The sequence below is a fragment of the Caretta caretta genome, chromosome 2 (assembly GCF_965140235.1).
Source record: "Caretta caretta isolate rCarCar2 chromosome 2, rCarCar1.hap1, whole genome shotgun sequence".
In the NCBI taxonomy this organism is placed as follows: domain Eukaryota; kingdom Metazoa; phylum Chordata; order Testudines; family Cheloniidae; genus Caretta; species Caretta caretta.
The window spans coordinates 189,071,245-189,095,449 of record NC_134207.1 but is presented as its reverse complement, the minus strand read 5'-3'; the positions used below and the strand labels follow the sequence as shown (position 1 = coordinate 189,095,449).

The following is a 24,205-nucleotide window of genomic DNA, read 5'->3' as shown; positions in this document are numbered from 1 at the left end:
TCATACACACTATACGTTGTTACAGGGATACTTATTATCATTAAATTTATTAAAATTATCTTGTTATCCCATGCCTTTTATTTAGACAATTTGTTTGCTGACCAGGTATGTCCTTTATCTGCAGCTCCTTTGTGCTGCTAGTTCTTTCCTTCCTTTATCTTTAGGTAATTTGCATTTTCACAGAAGCTTCCTGCTTTTGGATTTAAAGCCATCAACCGCTCAGAGACTCTATCTTAAAAGGGGCACAATCAACTTTCACCAGAGTTTTGATTACTTTTAACTTCTGCTTCCAAAACACACAACAATCTGAAAAAGAAAACCCAACCTATTGTGGCTCCCTTTGGAGCCCTAATAGCATTTTAATTAGGTAGCATGGTATGTTTGCATTTCTTTTGCCCCTTCTACAATATACCCTGCACATGTTCTGGGGCAAATGCACATTCCTTCCATAAAGAAAAGGAGTACTTGTGGCACCTTAGAGACTAACCAATTGATTTGAGCATGAGCTTTCGTGAGCTACAGCTCACTTCATCAGATGTATACCGTGAAAACTGCAGCAGACTTTATATACACACAGAGAATATGAAACAATACCTCCTCCCACCCCACTGTCCTGCTGGTAATAGCTTATCTAAAGTGATCAACAGGTGGGCCATTTCCAGCACAAATCCAGGTTTTCTCACCCTCCACCCCCCCACACAAATTCACTCTCCTGCTGGTGCTAGCCCATCCAAAGTGACAACTCTTTACATAATCAAGTTGGGCTATTTCCTGCATAGATCCGGGTTTTCATTTGTGCTGGAAATGGCCCACCTTTTGATCACTTTAGATAAGCTATTACCAGCAGGACAGTGGGGTGGGAGGAGGTATTGTTTCATATTCTCTGTGTGTATATAAAGTCTGCTGCAGTTTCCACGGTATACATCTGATGAAGTGAGCTGTAGCTCACGAAAGCTCATGCTCAAATAAATTGGTTAGTCTCTAAGGTGCCACAAGTACTCCTTTTCTTTTTGCGAATACAGACTAACACGGCTGTTCCTCTGATTCCTTCCATAGTTTAACTTCTATAATATTATCCAGAGCCATTTTAAGACTCAGTGTTTCTAACGTTGCTTCTTTTTGTTTTGTGCACCTCACCCCTGCTGTTGCTTCAGAGAGGCACTGTCTTTTTTTAATTTATTTTTTTTTACTACAACTCTCATATGCTATTTTGTTACAAAAACAAAACAAAAAACAAACAAAGAAAAAGAATCCAGAATTTTTTTTTTATATTCTCCTGATTTTGACTGCCCTGCTGCAGCCACAACTTAAAAACATTTTAAATTTTGTAAAGCATTGAGTTACCTTTTAAGGGTTAAATGCCAAATCCTAAAGCCAAACAACACTAATTACCTGTGTCTAGCAAAAAGGTCTGTCAGTTTTGCAACTTTGAATTAAAGAGTCAAATGGATTTTTAGTGGCATTATTTAAAACAAAAACAAAACCAACTGGTCCTTAGAACTTTACATATTTACACACACAGAGATAGATACATACACATTTTCTTTTCCTTAACATCCCTTCCACACTGCTCTGTTTTTTTTTTTACATCTTACATTCCCTTTATACATTTGAGGCAGCTAAGTTCCAATAGAATCCCCTTATGTTCTTTTAGCAAATTTGACTAAATTGTCCAGTCAAATGATTTTGCCTGGGGGTGCCATACATAGGACCTTCTTCCCCTTTACCTGCCTCCCTCCAGTCTCTGCAGAGTGAACTTTTTCACTCTTTTTGTATTCCTGGAGTGCCTCTTTCACTATTTTCAGCTGGCTTTGGGTATTTGTAGCCAGCACCTTCCAATTGTCTGCTCCCTTTTCCATTTGTGCCTTTTCCTCTTTACATGAAGACAAGCGGAGGGAAGAATCCTTACATGCCTCCTACAACAACCAAATTGCTGCTGCATCTCTTTTGGCAGCACTAGAAGGTTTGTATATGAGGATATACTGAGCCAATCTATCCTCTAGGTCCGAAATAGTGCAGACATTAGCTAGGGCTTGTTTAGTCCAAGGACTGTGCCCAAATTTTTGAAGGATTTGTTTAAAAGGTGTAATTTCTTTAACAAAAGGTGAGGTTGGAGTTCCTTCTGACTCCATTCCTCCCTCTGGTACTGGCTTACCCTGTTTTCTTTTAAACATCTTAAAATGGATATTTCAATCTCTTTGTCACTGCTGGTATTACTTAGCAAGTGACACAGCCTAGATTCTGAAATCATAGCTTAATCTATGCGTTTTTCCCCTGCTACCTTCCCGGAGGCCAGCAGGTCCGGTTAACTTGTTCTTCCCTGCTACCTTCCCGGAGGCCAGCAGGTCCCCTGCTACCTTCCCGGAGGCCAGCAGGTCTGGTTAACCTAATAGAAATGCCTAGCTCAATAGAGCTGGCGGTGTGCACACCAGTATTTACAATAACTGAGGTTTTTTACCAATATTCCCCCTTTCGCATTTCTCCACCAAAATGTTACACCAATAAAATAAAAACCAGCAGGATCTTATTAAAGGGAAAAAGGCAAAATACCATTTTTATTGTGAATACAGAAAGAATCATAGTAAGCAGTTAGTTATAGCTATAACATTCCATTCAATCTCATATTTATTCACACATTCATTCATACAAACACACACACGCACACACGTTCTGCAAGGTTGTTATCATAGTTACCAGCCTTAGAGTTGCTCATGCCAAGCCACTGGCCAGGTGGCCTGGACATGAGGAGGGAGCAGGGCCTTGTCAGATACTCATCTGATGCTCCTGGAAGTTGGTTTGCAGAATCAGACCCCAAAGTTCTCACTTTTTAGAGTCTATTTTTATAGGAATTTCTTCCTATGCCAGTCTATGGGAATTGCTTCAATTGAATCAATCAGCAGATAGCACATTCCTGACGGCTCCGTGCTGCTAGATGTTATCTTGTTCTTTGGTTCTTCCATTCTTTCCGCTGTTGGGTGGATTCCAGTCTGCCCTCCGGGGGTCCTCTGGTTATTTCCACTTGACGCCTTCTTCAGCCGATGGACACTGGATTCTTAGGCTAGCACCTCCTTGATCATTCAATTATTATCCACACCAAGCATCCATCCACATACATCCTCTATCTCTATTTTAATCACAATTGTTAATGCAACAAAAGGGCGGGGAGTCTCTGGGTGCTGTTTCTGTTGTTAGAGAATTGCTTTGAGTCTCTCTCTCTGTGAATTGCTTTGAGAACAGACTCTTAGAATGTACTAACACAATTAGCAGCTTGCAAGTTTCACACATAGAGGGAGAGAAACAGTATCAAAAACCAAGAGACCTCTTAATTAGTAATACCCTGGAATTTAAACTATGGGGAATCAAGCTCATTTGTGATTTTAATACAGAACTTCTTTAATATGATCCAACATAATAATGGTATTTACATCCTGATAAAATGCAAATTGATAGAGCCGGGAAATAGTTATCCAAAATACAGCTATCTGATGAAGGGTAGTATAGTCCCAGAGCCCTGTGCCAGGCTAATACTTCAGCATGGACACAACCTAGAGATAATCCACTTTCCCGAGAGGCAGTAGCCTCTTCCATCGACCTAGCACTATCTACACCAGGGGTTAGGGCAGTATAGCTATATCTCTTAGGGGTCTGGATTTTTCATACCCCTGAGAGAGGTAGCTATACCAATGTAAATTCCTAGGGTAGACCAGGCCTCAGATTGCAAAGTCTGGGGATGTTCAAACTGGGAGGTTTGGTTTGGGCCCATTTCTATCTCTGGGCTCCTTATTCCCAAAAAGATATTAACAAATTGGAGAAAATTCAGAGGCCAAATAAATAGAATAACTGGAGCGAATGACCTCAGAGGAAAAATTAAAGGAGCAGAATATCTTGTCTGAACAACAGGTAGGATGGTCATGAGAATCAGCTACTTGTATATAAACACTGAGGAGTGGGAGGAGCATGTGCAGCAATAATGAAGGGGCATGGAATGAAATTGAGCAAATGAAATGTTGGGTTGAATATTAAAAGACTATTTCCTGTAAGTGAAATCTATTAGATGGTAGACTCCCAAGGAAAGTGGTGGCAACTACATTGTTTGAGTCATTTAAAATTGGAGCGTACAAAGCCTTGGAGAATGTATGTGGAAAACAACTCTGTCTTGGCAGGGAAATGGACCAGATGACTAACATCTCTGGTTTCTGTTAACTCTCTGACCTCAGCTGTTTGTCTCATTGACTAAGGCATGACTTTCTCATGGTCATTCTCTCTTTTAATGCAATCTGCCATAGACATCTTCTATTCCGCTTTTTAATAAGAGGATACACCTAATCTGTGCCTCTGTAATCCTTCTTTATTTTGCAGATGCCAGAAACTGCAAAGATTAATGAAGATTTTACCTGCTCCTTTATCTTCAAAAATACCTTGTGTATTCCCTTGGAAAAGTGCAAATTGCATGTAGAAGGACTGGGCATTTTTAAAATGGAAACGATTGATCAAGGGTGAGATTACACTTCAAATAATTGTGGTACTTTGCATTAATGTATAGCTTCTGCTGTCTGTAGAAATTTGTACACTTTTTAAAAGCAATTTGGTACATCCAATAATATGTTCCATTGCCTTTATAAAGTCTATTGGCCCTAGTCAGACCTGGTACAAGCAGATGCAACGCCACACAATGTATGTTTCCGTGCAGCAGCCCATCTAACATTGGTTTATTCAACATATACAGCTAAAGAATAGACTTTCTTTGCCTTTTCCTTTCAATGACTTTAGCCTTATCAGAGTGTGGGATGGTCTGCCAAGGAAAGTGGAGGAAGCCACATCTCTGGACACAGCGAAAAGAAACCTAGGGCTAAATACACAGGGGCACTTAGGCATTGGCATGCCGGACTTCAAGGCAGCCTGCCGCCTGATGGAGTTCACAGCCCCGAGTTAGGCACCCAGGCTCCCACCATACAATGCATGAGGAGAGTTAGGTGCCTGAGAAGGTGATTCACAGAAGCCAGCATACTGAATGGAGAGCTACCTAAGTGAGCAGGTAGGAAATGCTGAGGCTAAGTCCCACCCCTCTCAGGGTGCTCAGCGCCTAAGTCCAGGCCAAAGGGCGCATCCTGTCCTGGAGTTAGATGCCTAAGCCAGATCAGCTGCTTTGGTAGCCTGTGGCCATGCAGCCAAAACCCAGAAAGAGAGAGACTCACAGCCCCTTATAGCTGGTAGGTGAGTGCCCTGACCACTAGGCTAAGATGTGGGAAACCTGAGCTCAAGTCCCTGCTCCAAATCAGGCGGAGTGGGAATTTGAAAACAGGCCTCCTACATCCCAGGTAAGTGCTCTAATCACAGAGAAGGTGGTATGCCCCAGTCTGCAAAATTCCGCATCTGTTCGCCCCAGCGGTCCATTGTAAGGATTTAGACATGCTCTGGGAACACTTAATGGATCAGTCCCTGCAGGCAAGATAGGTGGGGAAATGCCTATTCTGAGAATCCTGCTGGGGCTTAGGTGTGAACGAGAGTGCTGAGCAAGTTGGCACCAACAGTTAGGCCGTTTTGTGCATACACATCTGCAGAAATTGAGGCACATAGTGTTAGGCAGAGCTCAGCATTGCCTAAATGTTGTCCTTAGGCGCCTAAAGTGGCTGTTAGGCACCAAAGTCTCTTTGTGGATGAAGTGCCTAACCACCAATTGGCTCTTTGGTTCATTCCCTTCCCTTCTCCCCCACCCCCAATAGAATTTTTGTTGCACTTTGTGTTCAGGCTGCAGGAAATATCAACTCTATGTAGACTATGAAAGCTATATTTCATTGGCAAAGAAACTGTTAGAAAGCAATGACTATACACAGCATTGTGTTAGTAACTGTCTTTTTCCCCCCCTTCTCCTTAGGGACATAATGCCTGGTAGGATCATTAAATCCCAAATAATATGTGCTCCAAATAAAACAGGAGAGAAAAAAATTGTAGCCAAACTGACGTCTAACCAAGTCAAAGGAATATCTGGGGAAAAGATGATTACCATCACCGCCTAGGGGAATTACTGAATATCTTAACAGGGTGTCACTCTTGGTCTTGCTGAATATGTACTAGAGATGGATGTCACTGGCACTTCCTGCCTCCTGGATTAGTGAATTAGAGGCGATAAGCCACTTACATTACCTTATCTCCTGTTAAGGGCACAGTTGCTTTGATTCTAGTTAATGGGGATTTAATAAAGATTGTTAAAATCTACTTTCACCTGTATTAATTTGTCAGTTTACGATGATTAAGGACTTGTTTTGAGAAAGTGGGAATGGTTAGACTGTGGCTCATGCTGAGGTTAGCTTTTCCTTTTGTAACAATCACAAGCTTTGTGTAGTGATAATGCCATTAGTATCTGCATGCTGTTTTGCCTTTTTAAACTCCTGGATGGGGTGAAGTAATGGTTTATCTGTCAATTACTGTCATGCCTATTTTGGTGTTCCATGTGTGCCTCGATTCATAGGATGGATTGGGGTGTATCATATGTTACCGGACTGGCAGTATCATGCATTGTCGTGGTTGATATCCAGGTATTATGCATTATTGTGCTGATTGTAGCATACTGCGAGGTTTCACCTCACATAACATGGCTTTTCTTAAAGAAACAACCTAAAACCAGATCCCAAGCAGAGGTCCTCTGAATAGTCCCCCTTTTGTTATCTGTTTGGCAAATTCTTTTTAATTTGCACTTGCCTCTTTCATGACAATAAACCTCATTACTTTTGGGTTCTGTAACTCTGTTATTGCTTCTTATTTCTGTATGTATCTAGTATGCTGTAGCCCATGATGGTACATGAAAAGTCTTGGATTTTTGTGGAGCACTCTGGTTTAGGCATTCTCCCCTGGTGTGTGACTAGGCTCTAATTGATTTAGTCTCCAAACCCACAATGCTCTCTGTGCAGGCAAATCCAGAAATCTGCCTCTGTGGTCCTCCTTGCAGGACTGGAGCCTTACACTGCTCATCTTGCAGAAGGAAGTGGATGATCATTGTCTGTAAGATGACGGTGACCATATGTCCCATTTTGCCTAGGACAGTCCCTTTTTTAAGCCCTGTCCTGACTTTTTGGGCAAAAGTGGGCATTTATCCCATTGGCTCTTGCCGACTTGACTTGCAAGAACCAATGGGACAAACGCCCACTTTTGTCAGAAAAGTGGGGTGCAATGCGGAGGAATGTGCAGGGTGGTGAGAGGCAATGCCAGCCCCATACAGAAGGGGGAGGCATGGCTCCAGCAAGCAACGACCGCTTCATGGGGGGGGGGGAGGGGCAGGGCTCAGGCGAGCAGCAACCCCAGTCTTGTGCAGAGGACAGGCGGGGCTCAGGCCAGCCTCACAGGGGAGGGAGGCAAGGGGCGGCCTCAGGCCAGCATTACACGGTGTCCCGTTTTCCCTTTGGGGAATATGGTCACCCTACGTAAGATGCATTTATATGGGGTTGGTAGAAAAATACGTTATTCTTCATGGGGGAGCAGGGGAGAATGTATTTGTTAAAAGCTCCCATAAACATTTTCAGTGTTTTTTTTAATCAAAAAATGAAACCAAAATAATTTCACTTTTGAAAATCCTTTTACGGAAAACATTCTGTTTCTGGTTTTCCCATTAAGAGAGGGGCGAGTGTTGTCAAAAATGACCATTTTCCATGAAAAGTTTTGTTTGACAAAAAGCCATTTTTCACCTCAATTACTTTGATAAAAAATTTCAACCAGCTCTACTGCTATATTTGAAGGAATTGGCAACTGCCATATCATGACAAAATACTGCCGTAAACTGGGTGACCATATTTCCTATGCTAAATACGGACACCTTGAAAAATTACGGGTATTGAAGTGAGTTCAGTGGCAGTCAGTCAGAACCATGCAGTACAAACATTCAAATTAACATCAAGTTGACTGAGCCCCTGTTAAAGAGAAATACTGCATCGTTGGATTCTTTTTATTTCCCTTCTCTCTTCAAGGCTTTAGGGTTCACACAGGGAGGGGTGATAGAAACATCCCCTATCCCCCCGCCTGACAATCACATGGGGAGAGGTGACACACACACACTCCTGTACACCTCTATCACATGGGGGGGGCATGAACAATCGAGCTGACCCTCCCTACCCCATGCTCTCTGCCCTCTATGCATGACTGGGCCCCCAAGATGGACCCGCCTCTCCTGGTACCTGCTGCCATGTCTTCCCAAGGCAACACATGGGCAGGGGGCGTGCAGGGTCACATGCCCTACCCCCCAGATTTCTGTCAGGGATCACACCAGAATGTGGCCAACAGCAACCTTTCAGCACTGCGTGGGATGGGAGCTGCTTCCAGCCGCCATAGACACCGACTCCATAGGTGCGCTGGGGCTGGAGCACCCACCAGCAGCCAAGCTCCCCGCCCCGCCCCAGCTCACCTCCACCTTCTCCTCCTCCCTTGAGTGTGCCGCGTCCACACTTCTCCTCCCAGCGCTTTCCGTAACAAGCTGTGGGAGGGAGGGGGGAGGAGCAGGAATGCAGTGCACTCAGGGGAAGAGGCAGGGATTTGGGGAAGGAGTCCAGTAGGGGCAGGGAGAGGGCAGAGTTGGGGTCGGGACTTTGGGGAAGGGGTTGGAATGGGGCCGGGGCTGGGGGGAGGGGGCCAAGCACCCACTAGCACCAGGAGAAATTGGTGTCTATGCCAGGCCCGGGGGGGAGGAGGAGGAGGAGGTGGGGAAGGGATGACCTGGCTTGTGTCTTTGCAGAGCTCCTCTCTCCCTGGGCTCCCAGGTGGCTGGAAGCAGCTTGTCCTGTCCTGCTTGCATAGTGTTGAAAGGCAGCTAATACCTTCAGGCTGCTACTGACCACCACCATAATCCAAAAAGAACAGGAGTACTTGTGGCAGTTTAGAGACTAACCAATTTATTTGAGCATGAGCTTACATCCAATGAAGTGAGCTGTAGCTCACGAAAGCTTATGCTCAAATAAATTGGTTAGTCTCTAAGGTGCCACAAGTACTCCTTTTCTTTTTGCGAATACAGACTAACACGGCTGTTACTCTGCAACCCACCATAATCCAGTCGCCTTCTGTCCCTGGGCTACAGCGCAGGCAGGAAGGGGTTAAGCCCTAAGGATGCATTGTGCACCAGGGTTCAGGGAACCTGAGTGCAGGAGCATCAGTGAACCCAGCCAGAGAGGTGGCTCAGCAGGGGAGAGTGCCTCCAGGACAGAGCATCCCCGTGCTCCCTGGGGGCAGGACCCAGGGTAGCGGGGCAGGGTGGTGGTGAAGAGAGTGCTAAGCCCCTGCCTGAGGGGCTGCTGTGGAGCCTGCAGGGTCAGGGCACAAACAGGCTGTAAATTGCTTCCTGCTCACCAACACTCCAGAGCGTAGCTGAGGGGCAGAGAGGCTTCCCCATGCCAGCCCTCTGCGGGGCTTTGACACATGCAGGGCTCGGCTCCTCCTGGCCAGAGGCTCAGGCCAGAGGGTCTTGGCCCAGCCAGAGGCAGTGTGGGAAGGAAGGAGCCAGCTGGCCAGGCTGTTGGTGAGCTGACGGCTCCGATGTGGGGCTGGTTCTCCACACAGTGCTGGGAGTGGGATGAGCCCCACGCGGGGGGCTGAGGGGAGGTGAAAGGGCGAGACAGTGAGAGGGCGAGCATCTAAATGGCTGCCGGGTGGGCAGCAGAGGCGACACATAACTGGCCACCCCCTGGCGCCTGCCCGTATACACCAGCCACCGCAGTGCGCAGCCAGCACTGGCCGGAAGTGGGACGGGGCCCTGCTGGCTGAGAGCTGGTACGCAGCGGGGGGCTGTGCTGATGACGCAGCACGGGGAGCAGCCAGCCCTGCGCATTGCAGCTTTGCCCTGCCACCAGCCTTGGACACCCACCCCCATAGTCGGCCACTGGACCCCCCGCCACTCACCACTCGTGGGCGGGCGGCTGGCGAGAAGGGATCCAGCCAGCAGCAGGACCCACCAGTACTCATGGAGGGGAGGGGAGGAAGGGAGAGAGAGGAAACACAGGACAATTTGCCTGTTTTTAAGAAAGTTGGGACACCTGCAGGAGGGCTTACATACAGGACTGTCCCTTTAAAAATGGGACATCTGGTCACCCTAGCTGTAAACTAGTTCGGTATTTAAAACAAAAACAAGAACATACCTGAAGACCCACTCTCTTCTCCAATTCAATCTAGATTGTAAATACGGTTTTGAACATGCTGGGTCTTCTGGTCACACCAGCACACAGAGCATGTGGCGTCATAAAACAGACAACGGATGTGCCCGGCTGGACTCCCTTTGCCTCTGTTCCACTGCACGGTAAATTGACCTTACTGGCACAAGCTGGGTCAAGCCTGAGGCTATTGTAACGCAGCCATTAGCAGTCTGCAGCGCTGAGGTTCATAGCTTACCTCTGAATGTAGTAAGTCAGAGCTCCAGCACACTGCCTCTGTGCTTTTAGGATTTCCAGTAATCTGACGGTGTGACTTCTACTCTGTCAGAGGAAAAGACGTCAGAGTTGCACAGTAGCTGAAAAGTAGGTTCTTTTGGGCAAACGCATGCTTAGAAAAGCTCGGCTGTATTCTGGTGCGTTCTGTGTGCAGAGGAAATGGCACAAGCCCAGCTTGAAGCATCCTTCTAGAACTCAGGTTAAAGCTGCTCCTGTGTGTTTGAAACGTTCTGATAAGTCACGGTATGCATCTGATGAAGTGAGCTGTAGCTCACGAAAGCTCATGCTCAAATAAATCGGTTAGTCTCTAAGGTGCCACAAGTCCTCCTTTTCTTTTTGCGAATACAGACTAACACGGCTGTTACTCTGAAATCTGATAAGTCAGGATACACCTGTGGGGTTCCTTAATGTGACAATTTATACACTTCTGTGGTTATGCAGGGCAGTCACGGCTGTCCCTCCGTCCGGCTGGAGGGGCACAATTCAGGGGGAACTAGCACTGGGGCTCCGCCACTTGGCAGGGCGGAGTAATCAATAATCTCAGAGCCCAGGTCCTCAGGCAGTGCAAGGCACCAAACAGTTAGAGGGCTCTGGCCTATAGTCAGGTCAGAGAGGTGAAGTCTATAAGCTTAAGCCCTCAGGCAGCAAAGTCTGGTGCCCTGCTTTGTCTGGGCATATAGTCAGGGGTCCTGGCTGTGGCAGACTGCTGACAAACACAGGCCTCCTGGCCTAGAGTGGGGAGCCTGCCACACCCGGGTGGGGTGGCAGCGGGTAGAAGGACACAGGCCCACGCACACTCTACCAGGTCCCAGCCCAGGCCCTAGCAGTGGCGGAGTGGTCCGCCACGGGGTCAGCGGGGACCACCCACAAGATGCTGGCCAGTCGTCAGTCAACAACACAGTCGAACTATATTTGGCTCCCCGGGGCTACTTCCTACACTCCCATTCAAGGGGGGTACCTCAGTCCCAGGGTCATTGTTCATCTCGCCAAGGTAAACAGCTAAAGGCAGCCCCTCGGCGTCTCCGGCAACCAGCAGCCCTTCTGGGTCTCAGGTGCTATAGAGGCCGCTATTAGATCCAAGCTCCAACAGCGCACTGGAGATGTCCTCTCCGCCAGTGGTCCCTCTCCAACTCAGCTGGAGGGCCCAACTTTTATATTTCCAGTTCCTGTCCCGCCCCTCTGCTTCTGGCAGGGTGGGCATGGGTGTCCTGGCTCTGCCCACTAGGAGGCAGTCATGGCTGTCCCTCCCTCCATCTGGAAGGCCACGCCCCCTCGCTACAGGTTATTTAAAGAAAGGCAGTAATTGCAATGTGAGTTCAGGCACCATGTGATGCTTTGATTGGCAAGAGTTCAGTAGGCCCATTTTCTTGTTTCCCAAAAGCGATTCTAGCATATTATTGTTTTTTAAGGCAAAATTTTTGTTGTCAGTTCTGATCCCTTTGTGCTCTCACAATTAGTTGAAATATTTTTGCATGACCACCTAATCTTCCTGCTTTGCTGCTTAACTGTATGCTTTGAAATTTTGTGATTTTTAACTAGGTAAATCCAGTCACCTTTCACATAAAAGAATAGATGCAGCAAGGAACCACATAGCAAACCTTTGGGGAGCTTGAAAGGACTGATGAAGCCAGAATGTCTGCCGGTCATGACAGACACATCAATGACGGGGTGTGAGGGTAAACCCACTCCAAAAATTTGGCTTAAGTCACTGCTATGGGGAAAGCACATGGCGAGCTAAATACCCAGTAATCCAATCAATTAGCTGCACAGCTATAACCCTAACTGACCATATAAACCCTCCTCAGAAAAACTGATGGTGACAAGTAGAAGAAACAGGAATTTGCTTTTGGCAGGAAAGCGGCAGGAGGGGACTTTAGTGAATTTGGATCATAAAAATGATACCGCCAGTCACACTTTTTTGGCTATTTAGGAGGAAGAGAAATCCCACTGGACCCATTATTTTGTGCAGATTGCAACTTCCTTCTATGAATTCCATTATAAAATAGGGTCAAAAGGCTAGATCCACAAAGGGGAATTAGGCTTCCTATACAACACCTAACTTTAGGTGTCCTGCCATTCAGTGGAATCCTCAGTCCTGGGTTAGGCAGCCAGGCTCCCTATACAATGTATGTGGAGAGTTATTCACCTAGGAATGGGATACACAAAAAGGCAGCACTGAGCAGGGAGCTGCCTAAACTAGCAAATGGGAAATGCCAAGAAGGATGTGAGATAAGACCTGCACCTCAAGGAATTTAGGGCCAGATTTAAAAAAAATAAAAAAATAAAAGATATTTAGGTGCCTAGTGGAATTTTCAAAAGCATCTAGGGCAGCAGTCCCCAAACTTTTTACGTCATGGGCCCCCCCTTACTGCTGTCCATGTGCCCCAGGAGCCACGGTCAGGGATGGGGCTGCGGTTGGAGCCAGGGCCACGGCTGGCTGCAGAGCTATGGCCAGGCTGGGAACCAGGGGCTGAGGCCACAGCTAGGGGTGGGGCTGGAAGTGGAGCTGTGGCTGGGGGTGGGTCTGGAGCAGAGCTGGGTGGTGCTCTCTCTCCACCCTGTGGGGGCTGGCCCTAGCCCCCCAAACATTCTTCTGGTCCCCCCTGGGGGGCACCCTGAAGTTTGGGGACCACTGATTTAGAGTGAAATCAATGGGTATTAGATGCCTATGTGCTTTTGAAAATCCCACCTATCTTTAAAAATCTGGGCTTTAGGCATTTATTTTCACTAGGGAGTCACAGCCATGAATCTTCTCTTGGAGTTAGGTAGCTAAGCCAAGTCAGCCATTTCTCACAAAAACCAAAACAAACAAAAACAAAAACACATCATGATGCTCATGCTCTCCTTATATATTCATTTCACCAGAAAGCAAGAATAACTCTAGCCCAGTGGTTAGGGCACTGACCTGGCATATGAGATGGCGAGGTTCACGTGTCTGTTCCAACTCAGGCAGAATCAGGATTGAACTTGGGTTCCCACATCCTGGCAGCGTGTGCTAAGCACTGGAGTATAGGATATAATTTGTATGGGGCCTGACCCAGTAGACCTACTCTAAGGTTGGGCTGTGCCGGTGAGATAGGTGCCTAGTTTGTGAATCCTGCTGGGGTTTGGACAAGGGCTAGGCATCAGCACTGAAGCATGCACACAGCAGCCTGCCATCAGAAATGTAGGCACCATGGCGAATTTACCGGTGGAAACTTAGGCCCTAGGACTTTAGATACCTACAAGGTTAGGTGGCAGCTGAGTCAGGGTTCTGAGGTTCTTCACTTTATACTTAGGCACCTAAGTCCTTTTGTGGATCTATCCCTAAGTGTGCATGAGTCTAAAAGTTAGAGCATACAGTATAGGAAAAACATAAAATCATTTATATATACAAATCTTTATTTAAAAAGTGACAATTCCAGAAGAACTACTATATATTATAAACATACTCCATAAAAAAGGGTACAAATTATATTACCATAGCTGCCATAACTTGTTTGCTGTTCCCTAACAGTATTACAAATTTTGCAATATATCAGATAAGCTATCAAGTGGGTCTGACCTACCTCTATACCTCACTGCTATCAAGGTGGAGAGTTATTGTAGAAAAGAAAGACCTCCATAAGGAATGAAGGGAGCAAGAGTGGAGGTCATCTCTAAAATTACTTCGTCTCTGGAAAGAAGTGAATTTCCTGATTTAGTCTAAATAGGGCAAGTTAACACCCTCAGTTTTCTAGAGGCCCATCTTAAAGATTTGATTTTCCTTTTCTCTCTTCATCCTGAAAAACTTCAAATAGAAACTACTCTGGAATATTAGGTTACTTTTCATACAGAATATTAATATCTGAATTTAAAATATATAATTCATAGCTAAACTGACAAAAAATCACTGTCATTTTAGCCCCTAGTTAATTACAGTAGAACCTCACTAAACTTCATACCCTATAGTTCACACAAAAATGGTCTCTTCCCTTCTTCTCAGCAATAGTGAAGTGCTGTAATAAGGAATTGCATTATTAAGACTTAATTACTTATACAAAACAATACAAAATATTTACTGACACTATCAAATAGATAGAACTCAACTAACACATTTGTCCAATTAATATTGTAATGCATTATCAATACTTTCCCCCCCTATTTTGAATATTCCAGTCATTTGCAATCCATCTCCAAGTCTTTAGGGCAACTAATGAGGTTCTAATATATTCTTACAAGATGTTGCATACATTTAAAACTCTTGACAGGGGATGGACTTCTGTTTGATAGATTTTTCAGTTATACAGTGCTCAAACAAGTTAGCCAGTGAGGTTATTCTCAACAATACTCGTGCAGAATGGTTTCTTATCACTACAGTAGTCCCTGTTTGAAGCTTATTCAGTGAAAAAAAAGTTTGTTTTGAGAGCACTTGAATTCCAGAAAGAGTGGAACAAGGGAAAGCAAGCAATTATGCCACAAGATTCCAAATATTCATAGTACTATTTACAAATCAATTTATTATTAAAGTGACATTCTTGCTTTATTGAAAAAAATCCTTAATAAAAAACATGTATTTTTGAGCAATAAAGAAATATGAATCATTTCACAACTTGACAAGTGAATTTCATCATTCTAGTATCAACATTTAGACATCCATAAAAACAACAGGCAGAAGTTTAGATACTGGTTGAATTTGTACAAAATACCTTTCTATAAACTGAGGTAATATGAAAAACTCCTAGCATTAAAAAAAAAAAAAAAAAAAAGAAAAAGCATTGACCTGAATTAAAGTACAAAAGGAAACAAGAAATAGAGAATGTTCCAATGAAAACTAGTCACTTTTCCTGTACAAGTACAAAGTTGCAAGGAAAGTCCTGCAGCACCTATGGATAAAGCTGTAGAACAACTTCAAAAAGTGGGGGTTAGAAAATCTGCCAGATAAGCTGAAGCAGACTGTTTCACTAAAAACCACCACCTGGCACATTACACAGACTGAAATAACTGATTATCCTGAGTACATCTGATGAAGGGCTCAAGTTAATAGTGATGAAGGAGAAGCTTTACTTTTAGAACTCTCTCTTTAAAGTCTATCAACATTTTTAAATGAACAATTTTGCAAGTTTATTTGTTGTTGTGGCTGATCAAGATTCTTGACATGGTTCAGCTTTTTTAATTTCCTTCAAAAAGACATTTTCAACACGCAGTTTTTCAACCTCCTGTAAAGAGAGAGAAATATGGTACTCAGAATTAGAAGAAAGCCTGTCTCAAGAGATTATACTTATTCTAAGTTGTAAAAAGAAAAGTCACCTAAATGTGATGACATTAACAACTAATTTCTGCAAGCTGTACAGCTTCTTTAGTGTCTTATAATTACAGGAGTAATTAAGAAAATGGAACAATACTGACATTGATGATGAAACTGACTAGCTATGAATCAAACACTGTTGCATGGAATTGTGGGATGCCAGGTATACTTAAATAGAGGAATGAGAATTCTAGTCTCCTGATCAAACTTTTGCTTTCTGTTCTACCACAGATCATTTATTTAATCTGTATTCTAATCTCTGGGATACATACCTCAGTAAGTTTGGCATAATCTTTCTTCAGTTTCACAAGGTACTGAATCTTCTGGTTTAGGTTTTGGTGACCTACTAACTTCCCGTTCTCCACAGCGAGAAACTCTACTTGCTTCCTTAGCAAGTCCATCTCCTGTAATTAAATAACAAATTAAATAAAACTGTCTTTTTTTGACGTGTTCAGATTTTAAGAAAGCGGTTTCTTTTGAAATTGGCAATACTGCTACAGTGGAACCTCAGAGTTCAGTGTTCGTAAGTACACCTCAGGAATGGAGGTTGTTCATAACTCTGAACAAAACATGGTTCTTTCAAAAGTTTACAACTGAACATTGACTTAATACAGCTTTGACACTTTACTATGCAGAAGAAAAACGCTGCTTTCCCCCCCTTTTTTTTAGTAGTTTATGTTTAACACAGTACTGTACAGTATTTACTTTTTCTTTGCCTGCTGCTGTCTGATTGCGTACATACGGTTCCAAATGAGGCATGTGGTTGACTGGTCAGTTCGTAATGCTGGTGTTCATAACTCTGAGGTTCTACTGTATTTAAGTTTGTTGTAGCATATAACATACCTGTGGGTCCATCTACCACTTGACACCTACTTGTTCCTCACTTTCATTGGCTACTAGACTAGATTTCTCTCGTGGAAAAGTACAGTTGGCTGATCTGCATTTCAGATCACATCTCTGCATAGAACTCCCCTTGGCCTTTGATTACTACACTACGAAATACAGTTGAAATAAAAATAATCTATAAAATAAAAAGCTACATTTTGGGAGGCAGTCCTTGATTCCTTTACTGTTTTCTGGTTAATTCACAATATTGACTACTTATCATGGGTTTGTCTCCCAATCTGTGAGGTTCTAGTGGATATAATTAGTGAAAGGAAGTCACACATGTTGTTTATTACCTTTTCAATTTTGTCTCTCTCTTCACAGGTTTCTTCCAGTTTTGATCTCATTTCTTCTTTTTCCTGGAATGTTTTTGACTCCAAAGCTCTTGTTCGTTCTATTTCCATGGTCATTTCAAGATAGGCACTCTCTGTACTCTTAAGGGCATTTTTGGTCTCTGCTAATCTGCAGATATAAAAGTATTACAAAACACTTCAAATTAACCATGTTAATGCATTCACATCACTCCTCTATATCCCATCGCATTCTGTTATTAAAAGGTCCTTTTGGCATACGTGCCCTGGTATCTGTTAATAGGCACTGTTTAACATTGGTACATAACCACCATCTTCAATTGCCCAATCTTTTAAGGGTATGTCTACATTGCAATAAAAAAGCTGTGGCTGAGCTGTTCCAGCTGACTTGGGCTTGCACTAAGAGTCTGTTTAATTGTGGCGGAGCTATTCAGACTTGGGCTGGAGAGCACACTCTAGGACCCTGCAAGGTGGGAGGGCCCCAGAGCTCGGACTGCAGCCTGAGCCTGAACATCTACACAGCAATTAAACAGCCCCTTAGCCTGAGCCCTGGAAGCCTGAGTCAGCATCACGAGCCAGCTGTGGTGTCTATTTGCAGTGTAGACATACCCTAGCTAGTACCCTTCACTTGGGATTCAATGCTGGGTAGAAGTGTTCCATTTCAAGCTTAAATTTCCAACTCTCTCAACTAAGCTAATGAAATTGGAAATGGAATCCTAGCCTACAAGAACTTCCTAGAGTGCACTTCACCCACAAAAATTCAGCACTCAGAAGGTGAACTCAGATTCTCTTATATGAAGATTATATTACTACTATATTTGATTACTTAATGGTGAATATCTCTTTACATATAGAATTTTCGCTCACAAGTAATTCAGCCTGCACTGCTCATAGTGATGCTTTGAACATTCTTTTTCTCGATCACAAGACCAGGAGCAGTGCTCAGAAAACATTTTGCTCTGCCAAAACGTTTCTAGCCCTGGCAGGTTGTGAAGTGTAAGATCTTAAAACATATGCGTTACCAGTATTTCCACTGTTAATGAATATACACTTGTGAACCTATTCATGTTTTACTTCCATTTTTCCTCCCCAGAAGTTTGAGAGACTGAGTACCAGCGCTGCTGCAAAAAGCAGGTCCTGTTTCCACATTCAAGAGGAGCAACAAAAGGCCTAAAGGTGAGAAGAGACAACAATAGACCATATATTTTTTGTCTGATATTTTTGCCACTTAAAAGAGAACTTGCAAAGCTGGAAAAAAATAGGCCTCATAGCCTTATTGCTTTTTTATGTTGCAATAAAAATGGCCTGAAAGGTTTGTTGGAAAAAGTGATTCCTCCCATCCCACCTTGCTTTTTACATTAGTAATTCAGGTCTTTTCTACTCTAGAAAAAACTCTTTGGAGACCAGAGCACTAGTAAAATATGACACTACAAGAGATAAGATTCAAAGCAGTCAGCTGAGCATTGGGGAGACGAGAATTTTTGTCTGACTGGTTAAAAAAATCTACATTCACGTCATCTTTATCAATAAACACCAAAAAACAAAACAAAACAAAAAAAAAACACACAAAAAAAACCCACCCCAAACCATTTTAAAAAAATTCTTTGCCAGTCACCTTTAATTCTTTTGGCCCACTGACACTCTTCTTGAATGTAAAAAAGGAATTGCTGATGACAGCAGGCTGCATGGGGCTTTGCTGGAAGAAGAAACCACAGAAGTGATACAAATACTGACTTTAATATTTAAACTCTAAGCAGCATCAAACTACTGTGGTGATGGGCACATGAGAAAATAAAACCAAGCTAAACAGACAAACTAGAAGTACCATATAATGTTCAACAGCAAATACTGACAAAAACGTGAGGTGATGCATGGTTTAAAATCAGCTTATTCTGTTTAGAATTTCGCTTCGCTCCCATTCCCGCTATTTGAATTCTGACATCACAGGAGAAGCCAATAGTCTCAAATTCCTAAAACTGGAGATTAATGGTTTACACCATTTGCAAGATTTTAGATGATGAACAGCAGTGATTCCATGTGGTGTGTGCGCTTGTGCACGCGCAGGGAGAAGTTTGATGGTAATCAGAATGCTGATGTGAATGTAATGTGCAATATCTAACATGCCATCAAGGCTAGGAACAAATGCTATACACGTTACTGGAAAGCTTAATTTTCCATCTTTCTAAAGGTATATTCATTTCTAGCACTAAAGACTTAAGATATGAACATTCAATGAAGCAACCCTATTGGTTTCTCACACCAGCAGTGTTACTTTGACACTGATCCAACTCTTGGAACCTCTCTCTTTCTTTGTTCACATGGGCTCTGCTCAGTTAAAGCAGATTTTGAAGAATATTTAGGCAAACTTGAAAACAGTTATTTGAAAAATAATACATTTTGAGGATAACAAAAAATTCCTGCTTACAATTAAAAAGGGAAACTGTCTGGTAGTTCAGTCCAAAATTATTAAAGACAGGTTTTAATAATTAATGACTAAACTCAAAATCGTTTCCATTTTTTACAAGTTTTATTTGCATGGAAAATATGCCCCTGCAGGGTTCATCGTCTAACTATTGCAGCACTGTTATTGCATGACTATTTGAAGTGACACGGATTAGCTAATGATTATATCAGCACTATTTCAAGACCAATCCATCCATCCAGTCTTGACTACTGTCTGCCCAATATGCAGCATATGCTGGTGAATTTCTAGCAGCAGAGACTAAATATGGCTCACCCCATATTTATATGGCATAGGACAATCTAATGGCACTCAAATAGTAATTAACAGAGGGGTAGCTGTGTTAGTCTGGATCTGTAAAAGCGGCAAAGAGTCCTGTGGTACCTTATAGACTAACAGACGCATTGGAGCATAAGCTTTCGTGGGTGAATACCCACTTCACCGGATGCATAGTAAATTGTTTATTTTCATCATTCAAGCTGACTGAAGGGCAAAAGTTAAGTAAATAAATAAATAAATAAATGGTGAAAAGTTAGATTTTTAAAATTCTTCAGTTTTAAATCTAATGTATTGTTTTAATTCAAGCAATAAACTAAAATAAAATATTAATTTTAACAGGAGTCTCTCTAATAAGCGATAAGCTTTTTCAAAAAATAAATCTAAGGCCCATGCTGCAACCACTTTCTCATATGCACAATCCCATTAAGATCAGTGGGGCTACTCACATACATTTTATGCTTCTTCATAGGACTAGCCCTCTTTTCTGAATCAAATTGGCTTTGAAAAGTCTTACAAATGAACAGAAAAACCACAGTTACTTACCCTAACATAACTGTAGCTCTTTGAGATGTTGGAGTCAGTGTGTATGCCACTAAGTATGCAAGTGTCCATGTAGGTGAGATCAGATTCTTTTTCAGAGAGTTGTGTCCGTTGGGTCTATGTGATGGCATAAAGAGCAGAGTAGCCTTGACTCTCCCTCATTTCCCTCACAATTTGAAACCTATGTTAGCTGAGGACCTTGAACGTGGGAATGGAGGGTGGGTTGTGGGATCCACACTGATTACAACATCCTGAAAAATCTGTTACTGTAGGGTAAGCAATTGTATTTTCTTCTCCAAGTATATGGCAGTGTGGATGCCACTGCAGGTGACTGGCAAGCAGTATCTTCTTCAGGATGTTGAGAATGAGGAATGCTAGCTGCATCAAAACAAAGATTGGTGTGTATAGCTCTTTTCAACGAGGCATTGGACCTAGTAGCCAAATACAGTGCACAATGCTTTACAAATGTAAACAGATTGCGCCACATAAGCAGCCTAGCAGATTTTGGATGTCAGCATGTTTGGAAATAGTCTGAGAAATTTGCCTGAGCTCTGGTAGAGGGGGCCTTGACGGAGAGAGAGGGCAGTTTATTCGCCAACAAGTAACACAGGTGATGGTTATCCACGTAGTCATTGATATGAAATGGCCAGCTTTTTAGAATGGCCAGTTATTGCTACAAACAGGCATGTGGACAGTGGAAAAGATTTAGTCGAGTCAGCGTAGTAACTAAAGGGCATGAGATATGTCTGAAGTGTTCAGTTTCTTCTCCCTGGGTGTGACTTAGGGAAGAACAGAGATTACAGGATTTACATGAAAATCAGACACTACATTGAGATTAGCTTTGCATGAGGTCTCAGAACTCCTCTGTCCTTGTGGAATGAGGTTATGGAGGTTCTGCCATGAGCACCTGAAGCTCACTCATTCTCCTGGTTGAGATGATAGCAATCAGAAAGACTATTTTAAGGGTCAGATGGTGAGAGGGCTCAAAGGGCGGCCCCATCAGCTTTAGGAGGCCCTGAGGTTTCATGCTGGGCTGAGTCTGTTACTGGTGAAATAAGCATGAATAAGGCCCTTAAGAAACGTCAATACCTTTAATAGGAAAGTGACTACATCAGAAGCTGATAAACTGATATTGCACCAGATGATCAAATTGAAGGATAGTCTGGAATGTTTTCAATGCAGTAAATAATCCAGAATTTTAGGTGCTGAGGCCTGCTTTGACACTAGGTGATGTGTCATACATATAGAAAACCTCTTCCACTTGAAGGAGTAAGTCTTCCTTGTGGACTGTTTCACGCTAGGATCTCCTGAACATGTGAAAAGCAGTCGTTTTCCAAGGTACTCAGCCAATCAGCTGTACAGTCACCACGTCTGGATGGAATATTTGTTCCTTGTTCCCTTCCCTGACTGGAAGCTGTGCTGACATGCAGGAAGTCCATCAGCCAGAACTGCCTCCGCATGTACAGAGCTATGAGTATGGGTTTGGCTCGATCTTGTCTGGCTTTGGCAATCACCCTGGCGATTAGTGGGATTGGCGAGGCACACAGTAGCCCGTGGTTCTTTGGGCAGGGAAGGAATCTGGAGCGTTTCCCAGGCCTGTCCTGTCAGATTTCCTGGTTGCTCCTCTGATTCTGGTGAGGAGGCCCTTGCTATAGTTATGCTGAGGGGGACCAAGATATTCTCCTCATGAAGATACGTGATAGGCTATGACTGCAGAACTGGTGGGATGGCGGATCCCACTATGACCAGAAGGGTCACAGTGGCAGATTGTGGATGGCCTATCCACTACCAGTCTTATAGGGGCCCACAGGACTAAGTGTTCTTAGGGCATATCCTAGGGCATTGTTACAGTCTCTCTGGTGGAGTCAGGAAACGAGAGGCCTGGAAAGAGGGAGAACTCCTCCTCTGGGAACAACAGTGCCATCTGACACAGTTGCAGTGAAGATGGTGGTGGATAAAAGGAGAGAGTGGATCCTCAAAAGCAAACCTAGGTAGGAATGGATCATCAGCCCGTGCCGGATCAGTGCCAGAAGGGGGCTCAGTGTCAAGGGGAGGCAGAAGTCTCTCCACTTTCTTAGCCTCAGACCTAGGGGATCTTCATGGATTGCTCCAAGAGATGCTATTTGAGCTTCACATCCCTGGATTTCCATGTGTGGGAGGAGATGCAGCAGCAGATGGAGCATATTTTACGGAGGTGAGCTTCCCTGGGGAAGAAAACACACCTGCTATACCCATATATATGGGCATCAGGCCACTGCACAGAGGGCTTAGAGTCCACCATTTTAAATAGCTGTACAACTTTGCCCCGGTGCATGGGGAGGGATGGGATATGTGTGTTTCCCTTGTCATCTCTTCCATTTTTGTTTTGTTTTTTGGAACATTCAACTAAAAGGAAGAACTTAAAAAATACTTTTCAAAACTTTGGAGCTTAGACAAAGCCTGAGCAGATTGGACACAGTTGGGATTTCACCTTGCTGCCACAGGTGGGAAAGGGAACTGAGGGAGTGTCGAGGCCACTCTGCCCTTTATACCCCTGCATGGGAACCACAAGGAAACAGGATACATGCCATGGTCCCAACCGACATGGCTATGCAAGAGATTCTGAACTCACATGCATGATGTGCATGCATGCCTTACAGTGGAATCCACAAGGACACATACTCAGAGAACCTCATGCAGTTTCAGCATATTTCAGAGCACTTTACCTAGACAGTAGCTTTTTGTATCAAATGTAGAAACTACTACTACCACCTACTGATGAAAAATGCTAAGAACTGAATGTTTATTTTAAAAGGTAAACAGGATTTCTGGTTTTAAGTTTTCTTGTTCAGATCTTCAATGTTAGTTGGAAAATAATGTCTTTTAAGATATAAGTAAATTATTTTCAGTATTTAAAACAGCTTTTGTGATCCAGTTTTCAGGGTTATGAAAAATATTTAACTTACTCTGATCTAATTTTCAGTATTTCTTCCATTGCTTTATCCTGAAAAGGTTTAAAATAGGAAGTGTTACACCAGTAAAATTTAGAAGTTATAACAGCATATATATACACAATTGATTATTTAACAGCAAGCTTCTTAGTCTTTTCTGACACTGAAATAATCCTGTAACACTACTGTGGCTAATATTACCAACATTCATCGCTGACTACTAAGAGGTATGGTGTCCTTGTTATGTAAACATAATCCCTCCACTGGATGACCCACAACCAGCCAGTGCAGCTGTAAGACTGGGCTGCACTGTCTGGGAAGTGCATAGCCAGGGCTCATTCAGCAGATGCCATGAGCAGTCTCCACTGTAACTTAAATATTGCTTTCTTTGGGCAGAAACCTCAGGAGAGAAAAGTGGTACAAGCTGCAACTCCAGTCTTGTCTCCACTACGGTGCAAGTCAACCTAAATTATGCTACTCCAGCTACATCTTTTGTTCTGTTTTATATCGATGCAAAATTTATAATTCTAGTGAATTCTAAAGGATACTGGGCCTGATTCAAATCTATCATTGCTTTTACACTGGTTTAACATGATTGAATTCAACAACAGTAATGATTAGGGTCCTACCAAATTCACGGCCGTGAAAAACACATCAAGAACCATGAAATCTGGTCTTTTGTGTGCTTTTACCCTAACTGTACAGATTTCACAGGGGGAGACCAGCGATTCTCAAACTGGGGGTTCTGACCCAAAAGAGAGTTGTAGGGGGGTCATGTTATTGCCACCCTTACTTCTGCGCTGCCTTCAGAGCTGGGTGGCCAGAGAGCGACAGCTGTTGGCCAGGAGCCCAGCTATGAAGGCAGCACCCTGCCAACATCAGCATAGAAGTAAGGGTGGCAATACCATACCATGCCACCCTTACTTCTGTGTTGCTGCTGGTGGTAGCTCTGCCTTCAGAGCTGGGCTCCCAGCCAGCAGCCACCGCTCTCCAGTCGCTCAGCTCTGAATGCAGCGCCACCAGCAGCAGTGCAGAAGTAAGGCTAGCAGTACCACAACCCTCCCGCCCCACAGTAACCTTGCAACCCCCACTTATCACAGCTCCTTTTTGGTTCAGGATCCCTACAATTACAA

General features: G+C 43.6%; 2 protein-coding genes across 4 annotated transcripts in view; one reads left to right on the top strand and one right to left on the bottom strand.

Moving 5' to 3' along the window:
* TGM4 (transglutaminase 4) overlaps window positions 1-6,705 on the top strand; it is a 50,681-nt gene extending 43,976 nt beyond the window's left edge. Inside the window, exons 14-15 of the mRNA XM_048838851.2 lie at window positions 4,360-4,496; window positions 5,876-6,705. Coding sequence (XP_048694808.2) covers window positions 4,360-4,496; window positions 5,876-6,017 — 279 coding nt within the window. The 3' untranslated portion in view covers window positions 6,018-6,705. The remainder of the gene's footprint in view (window positions 1-4,359; window positions 4,497-5,875) is intronic.
* Window positions 6,706-13,760: 7,055 nt separating this feature from the next.
* Window positions 13,761-24,205, bottom strand: part of KIF15 (kinesin family member 15) — a 58,519-nt gene continuing 48,074 nt past the window's right edge. For all 3 annotated transcript variants that reach the window (XM_048838835.2, XM_075125678.1, XM_048838836.2), the window contains 4 exons: window positions 23,088-23,125; window positions 16,848-17,013; window positions 15,939-16,070; window positions 13,761-15,577 (listed from right to left, as the gene is read on the bottom strand). In XM_048838835.2, the coding sequence (XP_048694792.2) occupies window positions 15,503-15,577; window positions 15,939-16,070; window positions 16,848-17,013; window positions 23,088-23,125 (411 nt within the window). In that variant the 3' untranslated portion in view covers window positions 13,761-15,502. The remainder of the gene's footprint in view (window positions 15,578-15,938; window positions 16,071-16,847; window positions 17,014-23,087; window positions 23,126-24,205) is intronic.